General features: G+C 46.5%; 1 protein-coding gene across 1 annotated transcript; it reads right to left on the minus strand.

Annotated features, from left to right (window-relative positions):
• Nucleotides 1–227: 227 nt before the first annotated feature.
• On the minus strand, nucleotides 228–7,978 carry LOC120690332 (homeobox-leucine zipper protein HOX9-like). Its single transcript, XM_039972954.1, has 19 exons — nucleotides 7,540–7,978; nucleotides 6,799–7,128; nucleotides 6,302–6,461; nucleotides 6,097–6,176; nucleotides 5,911–6,001; nucleotides 5,725–5,820; nucleotides 5,146–5,259; nucleotides 4,985–5,068; nucleotides 4,726–4,881; nucleotides 4,564–4,638; nucleotides 3,978–4,084; nucleotides 3,696–3,876; nucleotides 3,095–3,283; nucleotides 2,598–2,678; nucleotides 2,268–2,402; nucleotides 1,700–2,025; nucleotides 1,433–1,538; nucleotides 1,102–1,251; nucleotides 228–643 (listed from the first exon to the last, which is right to left on the minus strand). The coding sequence occupies exons 2-19, from the start codon at nucleotides 7,035–7,037 to the stop codon at nucleotides 497–499; spliced, it is 2,517 nt and encodes an 838-aa protein (XP_039828888.1). The 5' UTR covers nucleotides 7,038–7,128; nucleotides 7,540–7,978; the 3' UTR covers nucleotides 228–496.
• Between the last annotated feature and the right edge of the window lie 3,310 nt (nucleotides 7,979–11,288).

Consider the following 11,288-nt stretch of genomic DNA (forward strand, 5'->3'; position numbering starts at 1 on the left):
TATGCATGCATTGTATGACCGGGGAGACTATTTCTGTATGTTGCAAGTCTTGAGCTCTAGCTTATAACAAGACTATTGGAGGGAAATATATGTCTATTTTGCTCTGATTGGTCACTTATAAAGTACTCCCTCCTGAAATGTAAGTTATTTTGCTTTGTCCTAAATCAAAGTTGTATAAGTTTGACCAAATTTATTATAAAGAAGGATACTAGCATCTAACACATCAATAAGTAAATTTGGAAATAATTTCAAAAACAAAACAAGCAGCAGCTAGCCTTCGCAGGGTTAAATTAGCGGAAATGAATGCAAATTTACAAGGCCGCAGCATTTTTACACGGCTGGCTTTCCCAAGGTCTACAACTAGTTAAACATGCATTACCTAGCTAACAGCGACGGCTTACCGTCCTCTTATACAGAGAACGCAAAAGTGGAGGTTGCTCAGGGCGAGCATTTAACTATCTTTTCATTAGAAATTCACTTGTTATATTGAATTGGATCACACGAACGACCAGTTGACAAAGCAGAAGGCGAGGCAGTGCACGTTGCTGTCGTCGCCAAGAACTTTCCATGCTACGGCTTGCTCGTAGGAGACATGGCGGCCCATTCCAGACAAGCCCACCCCAGGCGGCAGGTAGGCGTAACCCTGATCAAAGAAGCTCAAGGATCAATTCCATCATAAACCATGCCTATCATCCTTCAAAAATGGAAACACCATGGAACGCAATTACTGTTGATATGAACAGGTAAATGTGAATAGACATGCAAGAAATAGGTTCCAGGTTTGTTCAGCAGGAGCGGATCCAACTAGAAGGCTAGCAGTACAGCTTCTGCAGTGAATCACAGGAACCACCTGCCCTATATAATTGTAAGGTTCTTCAAAAAAAAAGAAAAAAGGCTGGCTAGCAGCTAGGCGCAGGGAGTTGAGTTTTCCAAGCGTGAAAAATTGAATATGTTGCATTCTAAAAACTGTATGACTTGCATGATAGTTATACATGCTGCATGTCGATCACCATGTCATAATAAAATTGTATGACATATGTCTAAGAAAAAGTGAAAAACAGAGGAAAATTAACATTGCATGGTTGGATTCAGCAATTGTACCTGTTCCATCAGTTTAGGGATCTCCGCATGCAATGCCTTCCTACCAGCTTCATCAAAGATCTTATCCAATGTGAGATCTTGTAGAGCAATTAGAGTTGTTTCCAACATGTCAATTCCCATCTGGTTGCCGAAAGTAAACACAGGCTTTTCCTGAGAATAAGGCACCAACGTGTGAGCAGAGCAAAGTTATGTTTATCTTGTTGTATACAATTAGCTAGCTTCTACAGGAAACTAAGCAACACCCCTAGGCAATTTTTATATTCAGACTTCAATTACATCCCTGCATAAGACCAAGCAGTTTTGATAAACCAAGTATGGAGAAAATAATAACCTTGAAAGAGCAGCACAAGACAGCATCCTGATGATCCCAGAACATCCTCAACAATGATTCTCCAGCTTCATCCGAGTGGCTGACCAAATCCACCCCCAAATGGTACCTGCAAGCATGAACTCTATTAGCTTCATACAAGTTATCTTATTCTTTGGTATCCATTTCATTTTCGACAGACGTTTGTCCTTTGTTCAAAATTGCACCACTCCCCATACGACAAAGATATTTTTGTTCAGTGACACAGCAAAAATGGACAAATGCACTTACTGGTAGCTTTGGCAAATCCAGCGAACAAGTGTTGCAGCTTCAGGGAAACCAGAAATTATCTTCTGTCCAGTGCTCAAGCCAGACCGCGAGGGAGAAATAGCCATCGATACTCTTTGCACAGCAGAGACAATGCTTCGAACATACTGACGGGCCACAGCTGCAACGCTATCTTGGAGATGTATTTCGTAGGGGAACTGAAAGGCAATTGTCAGCACAGATCGTAGGTTGCAATCATCCTGAGATCCATCCCCAGAGGCGTGTTGTGCAGTAGTACCAACTTCAAGGCTAGAGGCCAAATCTAATGTTCTTCCAGAGGGTACACCATCCTGTGTAAGGTACTGATGGTTAAAAGCTACACGTGTGAAAACAAGAGATTGATTAAGCTAACATTGTGGAGAAAAATAGTTTGGGTTAAATGCAGATAATAGGCATGCAAAAATGTTTTATTCGTGGTGACAAGAAAAGGCGAAACACCACATCACGCGCATAGTGATGCAAGTGCAAACATAGAAAGGAAATGGAACACCATGAACTTTATATCAAAGAAAAAATAGAAAGAAACACTCACTGTTTTTATGTCCAAAGGTATAACACGAAAGCCTGAAGATATCAACGGAGCATCATCAGGGAATAGCTCATCTATTGGTGCAAAGACAAGCTGGAAGCAGGATCCCATTGATTTCTCATCAAATCCAGTGCAAAGCTGAAAAATCATTCCAGTCAGAGATCTGTTAGAAACCTTTTTTGACAAGGGATCCAATACACTAGAATTATGCATAAGAAATAAGAAATCGAACAGACATACTACTAGCCATAAATTGACATGGTAAAGTTCCATATTTATTGATGATTACTAATAAACTGCATCTAGAAACCCACCAAAGTTTCTCATGATTACCTGAAGCAGATGGATCTCTCTTGATAAAACACCTTCATCATGTGTAAGAGCTTGCCCTTCAAGACGAACAACTTCTAGGATCTGCATGTTGAGGAAAGGACACAATCTCATTACGCATACAAAAATATAGTACAGTAGAATACATAAATTTATTTTTCATAACTGCAAATTCCATATTATTTTGGCAAAATGCTATGGTCTGGGTAAAAAAATGCATTAAAGCTAGCCTACCAAAATGATAACACTTTACCATGGAAAACTTATGGTCTCTTTATCAGAAGAAAAATTTAAACTATACTAAAAACAAAGGAAGAGAAAAAAATGTCCAAGATATCACTTAAGTGAAAGTGAAGACAACCAGCAAGGATAATCTATGGTAATAAGAAACAGAAAATCAGATTTATTTCCAATATCGAGTAAAATGTGGACGATGATAGCACTTAGCAACTAGCAAGTATTACATTTTCCCACAGAGGGAGGTAGGTCACTTAACATACCTCCTCATTCTCCACTGTATGAGCAAGTGGCATCACAATCTGACTCCCAGAAAACCTCATAGGCCGCAACCCAGGCAGAGAACAAGGGCTTGTTTTCAGTGCTGAAGCCGAATATGCATCGAAGTTGTAATCTGCCCATTCAGACCGATGTTCCCTTAGGAACCTAACAAGTACTGCTGGTGGAACACCCTGGAACGCCGAACAAGAACAGAATAAGAATTCAAGCAATCATATATGTAAATAAATCAACAAGTAATTCAGATGAGCAGACAGTTTCACAATGTTATCAATTCACAAGCACTTACAATTTCCATTAAATGCCAGAAAAATTAACCTAATTGAACTACTAGTACAGTAATGCCATACCATATAACCAGAGTACCAGACACAGTGCGATCGAAAGTCATAAGAAAATGAAATTCATAAATTTATAATAGTTTGTCAGTAGACACGGATGCTTTCTTAAGGTATAATGAAGTTATTCATAGGTTCATTTCAGGGTTATACAAGTGAACTGTTGCCTGGATACTTTAAGACCCTGAATTTTAAGTAAAGGCAGGCAACTAATTGTCTAATTTATATGAAACTATTGCACCCTCACCTGCAGTAACATGGACGCCTTAGCACATATGATACCTCCAGGAGCTCCAAAAGCACTTGCAGGATTGCTACTGTTCTTAATCTTCTTTGAGTTGCAAGCAATGATAACATCTTCTATGCCATCTCCACCCATGACAGACCAACCGTCATCATTGAAACCACTTATAGCATCGTTAAATCCTCTAAAAGAGCATAACATTCGTGTTATAAATAAATAAACAATATGCTCCCTCCCAAAGAAAAAGCACTGAAGTGACGAGAGTACTATCAATATCTTACTCACCTACTAAGCCTTTGACTAAATGTTCGTAGGACAGCTGGTTGCCTCCCTAACGGATATACAACCTCTCCACTTGTTTCTTGAGCAATTTGTCTGATGTACCGTAGTGCCTTGACAACATAACAATCAGTGTGCATGCAGAAATTGCAGATAATCCATCACTCTAAATATGCATTACTTGTATCCAAGGGAAAAGGATAAACCAAAGGGTTTGTTTTCTAATTGAGAGTAAGTTTTATAGAGACTCTGAAAAATGAGAATTGAACTTCAAATACATGAATTCCATGAAACCATCTTATCTAGAAAACTAAAACCAACGAGAAGCATGAAACACAAGTGCACCATTGATCATATGCTGACACTTCAAACATATATTACACAACCATGCCTAATATAGAGATACCTGATAATTTTGTAGGCACTAAGTGGAAATACTACGCAGATATATACCTATAAATTGGCTTAATAGATACTAAACTCCAAACCAATCATATGATATAAGAGAAAGGTAGGCATTTATACATATTACAAAATTATATTATGAAATGTCAAATATAAATGTCAATCTGGAAAGGTTTTAAGAACTCACTGCTGTTGTCATCTTCTGAGCAACTACCCTAGACGACTCATAGAGGGGCCGAAGAACTTCAGGAACACTCCAAGCCTGTAAGATAGGATTGCCTTGAATGAGAAACTAGATGAGGGAAACTCAACATCAGTGTAGCTAGCCTGTCGAATTTGGGGCTCATACATCAAGGTCCAGATGGTCCACTATACGCACAATCGAGCCCCCACCCTCACACTGGCGGACTAAATAGCCACTGGGAAGCATTTCAGCCCTTACAAATTGTTGTGCCGTGGCAGTACTTTGACCACCCCCTGAACCACTCAAAGATCTCTCACAGACCTGAAATATACAGGAATATAAACACAGGAAACAATAATTCCCTTGAGTAATTTACCATGTTAGCAAGTTAGGCAAAGGAAAAAAGGTTCATATCTATACACACCACAAGACTGCCATCCTCCAGGGTGGTTGTGTATCTCAGTGTCCAAAAATCTCTTGCAGGAACTAAAGTAGTAGGAGCATACATCTGAAGGCACAACCAAGAACAACATATAAGAGCCTGTTATTCTTCAACAAATGGAATGATCAGAAACAAATGCTAACCTGCATGGAAACAAGCTCAATGGTCCCACCATTTCCAGCTGGTAACATTGTAAAGACTTCAAGACCCCGACAATCACGAAACCAACATGGACGGTCTTTCAAGATCTCCACAATCTATCAAGCAAGCTATCATAAGAAACCTCCAGAGAATTTACTAAGAGCAACAGTATGTTCCAAAAAATTTCATTAAAAAGTTCCAAGTTTTGGAACCAAGTGGCACTAGAGGATAAGTGTCCAACATTGCAAGGTAGATATGAACAGAAGATTTAGTAAAGAATCCTTGTATGTGAAGCACCTAAGCTACCTGTTTTAAGAAAATTATTTTAACCAAATAATACAAAAACGATTTTAGCCATCTGAGATAGCTGTATTTGAGGTTATATACATTTAAAACCTCAATTTCAGACAAGTCCTACCATCATACAGAGAAAACAACTTCAATGTTTATCCCATGGAAACCAACAACAGATAAAACAGTTTCAATGTGTATCCCATGGAAACTTACAGCAGAAATTCTTCAAGTAATAATAAGTTTGCGTCCCTAATAAGTTCTGAACAAAGTGCCAAAGCAGAAGCTACCTTTGTTGGTTCCAGGTTCACAAGACCACAGGCACGGGCGGCAACACCACGGCAACCATGTGAAACGGTCACAATACCGAAAGAATCCGGACCAGGCTAATAAAAAGAGAGAGATTGATATAAGCATGTTCCAATGCACTTAATTTTCATGTCTGGGTATGGAACCTCAGAAATTTTTTAACCCACCTTCATCCCAGGCATCTGGACCCAATCAATAGCAGTCCCTGTAGCCTTTGAGAGGAACTCTGTCAAGGTCTCCTCAGCTATTGAGAGGAGCCTGGCCCAAAAGGGGATAAGATTAGCATATAAGGTAATAAATTAAAATTAAAGTGCCCCCCACCCCAAGTTTCGCAGCAAATTAGGCTGACTTACCCTGATGGATTACTTGCATCTCTTAGGTTGGCAGGAGTGGTCACATGTGATTCACAGCTCGTGTCATTTGTTAATGAAGGCTGCAAGCAGCATATAATGGTATCAGAGGAAGACAAGATCCACCATGGGCATCCATATATGTATGAGCTTCAACAAACAACAAAATGTTATAATATGGCTTGTCATTGACAAAACCTAGGCTTACATTCTGCAGTTGCTGCTTCATGTACGCATTCTCGTGAACCAGCTGGGAGACCTGCTTCTGCAGACGCTCATTCTCCTCCATGAGAAGCTTGTTCATCGCAGTCAACTTTCTGTTCACGGCCTGGAGCCTGGAAGACTCCTTGCGCTGCTTATCACGGCACCTAACACCATGAACAATGGACAGCGAATTAAGCTGGAGCGAACAAATAAAAAAAACAAAACCCACACGGAGCTGGCAAAATCGCGAGGGCAGAATGTGTTTTGGCCATATGCACAGAATAGGAATGAAGAGACTTTCAAGTTTGCACATCTCCATTTGGGGTGAGAAATCGTTCTCCCTGATTTCTACAGCCATCATTACACTTTACGCTGGACCTATCACCACATTATGCTGGGAACAACAACATTCATCAAGATTCACCAACTAGAAATAGCTTTCAGGTAAGCTCTAGCACGATTCCTGACTGGCAGAAAAGCGCGGCGACAGTGGGGGCTCACCTTCGGTTCTGGAACCAGACCTTGATCTGCTTGGGCTCGATGTTTGAGAGGATGGGGCACTCGCGCAGCAGCTGCTGCCTGCGCGCGGAGCTGGGCTTGGGGCACTCGGCGTACACCCGCTCCAGCGCCTCCACCTGCTCCGGCGTGTACCGCACGTACTTGCCCGTGTCCATGCCGCCCTTGTCGTACCCGCCGCCGCCGTCGCTGCTCCCGCTCCGCATCGCCACCGCCGCCGCCATCGTCGCCCGGCCACTGAGCACCACCCCCGGACGCAAACGCTCCTCCTCGCGTCCTGGCGAGCTCTCAATTCCTCCTCGAAGCGATCAAAACCTGCGAGATTTCAACCAAAAGATACGGTGTCAGAAAAGAAATAGACTCCTGCAAAAACAAACCGTCGGCGATCAACAACCCTCCCTGCTCATCAGACAAAGAAGCGTAGAAAAGCACGCAAAGGGGTCAGCTTTTGGCTTGAAACCGAGGAGAGAAAAGGGCGGCCGCTGCAGGAGCAGAACACGTGAATGCGGCCGGTTAAAATCCAGCGCGCAAGATGAGCGGCGGTTCTAATCCGCATTCTACTCCCTCCCCACCCCGGTTTTCCCCACGTAAAAAGCGGATGAAAGCTCACCCTAAAGATCACTTCGCAGGCTCGCAAGAAATCTGAAAAAAAGAAGTGCAAGAACACGCAATGACTGACCGCAGAGGTACACGGAACGGGTCTATGAGGAGTGGCACGGCCGTCACCTGTTCTCAGCTGCTCCGGAGCGCCCCCTCAGTCACAGGCTGCCCCCGCGCGAGCCGGCCACCGCGGCGGCGCACGGAGCCTCGGCCATCACCTGCCCGGAACGCGCCCACCCAGCTCCGCCGCCCAGAACCGGCAGCACCCGCTCGCTCACCGGGCTTCCGGATCCTGTCGAAGCAGAACGAGACGAGGAACACAGCGCAGCACGGGGGAGAGAGAGAGAGAGAGAGAGAAGAGGACAGGGGCCAAGAGCGGCAAAAGGCGACAGCTTTAAAGACGAGCAAGCGAGAGGCGGAGAGGGAGAGAGTGGCAGTGCTGCAGCTGGCTAGCTAGCACGTCTACTGTGAAGAGCACCGAGCACGAGAAGAACTGAAGAAGAGGTGGAGAAAGCTGAGGGGGGAGAGAGAGAGGAAGAGAGGTAGGAGGCCATGACCATGAGAGTGGGTGGACGCGGTGCACGAAGTCAGCCGAGCGTTAAAGGTAGGGTGCACGCTACAGAAGCAGCGGGCGTATGGCTTGTCACTGATGCCCTGAAAAGACGTCATTATTTTGTCCGTGACATTGCTCTGTCGCGTGACCAAATTGCAGTGACCAAATTACTGCATAAATGGTTTTTATTTCTGTGGAAAACTGCAAATGCGAAGCATGCAGGTTAACTAACCAAGTAATAATAAGATAATAGTAGATATCTAAATTCCATCTCTTCAGTACGGTAATTCAAAATTTGGGATGCAGATTTTTTTTAAAAGATTAACCTCGCTAGGTTGTAGGTTGTCTACACTCGTCATACTCTAAATTCATTCTTTATAACAAATATTCCATCCTAGTCATCAGAATTCTCTCCTCTACACTCAGTTTCTCCGCATCTGTCATACTCTATATTCCATCCTCTATCTCAACTATCCACCCGCGGGCCCCATACGTCAGCCTCACCCACTACCTCCCCCTCTCTCTCCCTCCTCGAACTCTCCGGCTGTGCCTACCCCCCTCTCCCGCTCTCTCCCCGTGCCCATCTCTGCCGGCGCTCTCCTCTGCTCCCTCGCTTCTCCGTCGGGGGGGGGCAGCACGGCCGCGGCCGACGGGACCGGATCGGTGCACTCCCGCCGCCCCTCTTCTGCTTCCTCCTATGGCGCACGCGCAGCGGGCCGCGGATCTCACGGCGGCGGACTCCTCGGCGGCGGCCCTCGGCGCGGCTCCTCGGCGTCGCTCCTCCCTCCCTCCTCCATGCTCCATCCTCCTCCGTCGCGTGCGGCCGCCTGATCCGGGGCCCGCGGAGGGGAGCGCAGAGCTGCGTGATGGCGCGACCGGGGCCGGGGCCTGCGGGCGACGCGGCCGGGGCAGGCGCGGCGGAGACCGAAGCCTGCGGGCAGCGCAGCAGGGGCCCGCGCGGCGGAGGACGAGGCCGACGGGCGGCACGGCCGGGGCCTGCACATGGCCATGGAGGCGGCGTCGGCCACTCCGTGGCCTCCCTCGTCGGTGCTCGAGCTCGGCCGGCCTCGAGCTCTGCGGCGACGCGCGGAGGCCGGCCCGCCCCGCGGAGCGCGCGGCGGCGGCAGGCGCGAGGGCTGCGCGCGGCGCCGTGCGGCCGGAGCTCGGGCCGGCGGTGAGCGAGGGATCTTCGACACCTGCGCGGAGGCCACGGCGGTCGGTGACGGGCCCTGCTCCCTCGGCGGAGCGCTGCGACGGCGGAGGCGGGCGAGGGAGGAGGCGGGGGAGCAACGGCCGGCGGCGAGCCCCACGCGTAGCGGACGGCCACTATCGCCGCTAGATTTGGCACGCCGAGCTCCGTCCGCAACGATAGCGGTGGGGATACCGTGCGCCGCTGCAGGAGAAAAAAACGCTATATGGGTACGCCATTCCTTTTACCGTTTCTTTTACCAGCGCCGGTGCAGACAGCCTTACATCCATGGTAGGCAACTCGCGGTGGCGATGCAGGTGAGATAGCATATGGCAGGCGAGCGGTAGAGAATTTTTTTTAGATAAAGAAAAATTCCAATCTTCAGCAGTACTCCAATACATAAATATCTGTAGCCAATCCTTACTAGAGTTCTTGGATTCTAAATTTCAAAGGAAGATCTTTAAAAACCAAAGAAAAATCTAAAACAAAGAAAGAAACCAAAAAAAACTAAGTTTCAACCCTTCTCTTCATCCACCTTTAATCTTTGCAAAACCTTTACGCAGCACCAAACCATCACGCTCCCATTTTCCCTAGAAACTCAATGTTTGGATCGTCTAATGACGTTGAGGTAACTAAGTCAGATGGCCTCGAAGATGACGCTCCAAGAAGAAAGAAAATGACATCAAAGATGTCGTTGCAATCTAATCCAGTAAGCCAGAATTGGTTTTTCACCTGAAGATTCATCATTATTCGCAGACGCCACCACGACAACGCCTCATCTGGGAAACTACACCTAAAGCGACGCCATTGTCGACACAGACAAAAGGTTTCGAAAGGCTTTCGCCAGGAACGCCTACCGACCGTACCACTGCTCCATGAGTGATGTCGCAATCGGAGACGAGGGACCGAGCCTCTTGCGAGCTGAAGTTACCCCACCATCACGCCAGCTCCACGGGGCGAAGCCAGTTCTGGCCTCACCGGCCTGAGATCCGGCGCCACCACTCCCGAATGGCGTGCCAACACTACCACAACACCGGCATGGGAAGGGGAACGGCACCTAGGAATCGTATCGAGGACATGGACCGCATCCGCGTACGACCACCATATGAACAGGATCTGGGCGCGCACCTATTATGATGACATGCCAGCCACTTTGGCCAAGGGAGAAGCGGATCCGGGCCCCACATCCTCCGCCGGCAAGGAAGTCGCCGCGGGAGATAGTCGCCTCCACCATGAGCAGATCCGGTTAGATGTGAGAGGAGAAAAAAGGCAGACAGAAAAGGAGGAGAGTGCCTCGCCACCACCATCCTCGCCGCCGTACGGGCCTCCGACAATTGGCTCTGGTGGCGGCGTGGTAGGGGAAAGGGTGGAGGGGGCTCAAGCGGCAGTGGCGCGGTTCCACCCGTGCCGCCTGAGAGGGGCAACATGGGGGAGACGAGAGGGTCAGACCGGACGAGGCCAAGCTCAACATCGGTAGAGGATGGATTCTATGCACGTCAGTGGCAGAGCTTGAACACTGAATCAGGAGGCTAGATGTGGTAATTAAGCTGCTAATTCGATGAACAGTGCCAAAATTACTGTTCACATAGTGGAAATTTGCATAGCCAGGGGCCATGGCCCCCTTTGGTCACAACGTAGCTCCGCCAGTGATGCACGTGTTGAATTTTCTTCTACCAAACACAAACCACGACCGTAGCTATAGCAAAGAGAGATCAACATAACTCTTAGATGATCGAGAGAGCACATCATAGTCTGTAGATTCTAGTACACAACGATTGAAAATATTGTTTATACATAAATGGCTGAAATATATACCAGGAATTTTTCAAAATTATGGTAGAGCATTTTGTTTTGCTAATTAAGAGAAAAAAGAATTTGTCCAGAGTAGTAAGGAAAGACAAGATCCAAAAACAGCACACCAAGAAGATAAGAAAAATCACTAATCCAGTGACCATTCGTTCAGATTTAAGATTAGGAAGCACGAGACGGGCAAGCATCTTTAGATTAATACAAATTTAGTGTAGATATTTGAGATTAGGAAGTTGTGTTTACCTATGTCCAACACACAGCTACAGACAGCCCCTGTAGAAGGTCGTTTGATAGAGATGGACGTAGGCGGCAGCGCAATGTAGC

Source organism: Panicum virgatum, chromosome 9N (assembly GCF_016808335.1).
Source record: "Panicum virgatum strain AP13 chromosome 9N, P.virgatum_v5, whole genome shotgun sequence".
Classification (NCBI taxonomy): domain Eukaryota; kingdom Viridiplantae; phylum Streptophyta; class Magnoliopsida; order Poales; family Poaceae; genus Panicum; species Panicum virgatum.

Bases quoted from the DNA above. Each gene is read 5' to 3' on its own strand.
- LOC120690332 (XM_039972954.1), bottom strand. From the start codon at position 7,037: ATGGCGGCGGCGGTGGCGATGCGGAGCGGGAGCAGCGACGGCGGCGGC. The intron at 3,877-3,977 runs GTGAGTAAGATA...ATGCTCTTTTAG, and splicing joins TTTAGTCAAAGGCTTAGTAG to AGGATTTAACGATGCTATAA. The intron at 644-1,101 runs GTACAATTGCTG...TTCTTTGATCAG, and splicing joins TCCCTAAACTGATGGAACAG to GGTTACGCCTACCTGCCGCC.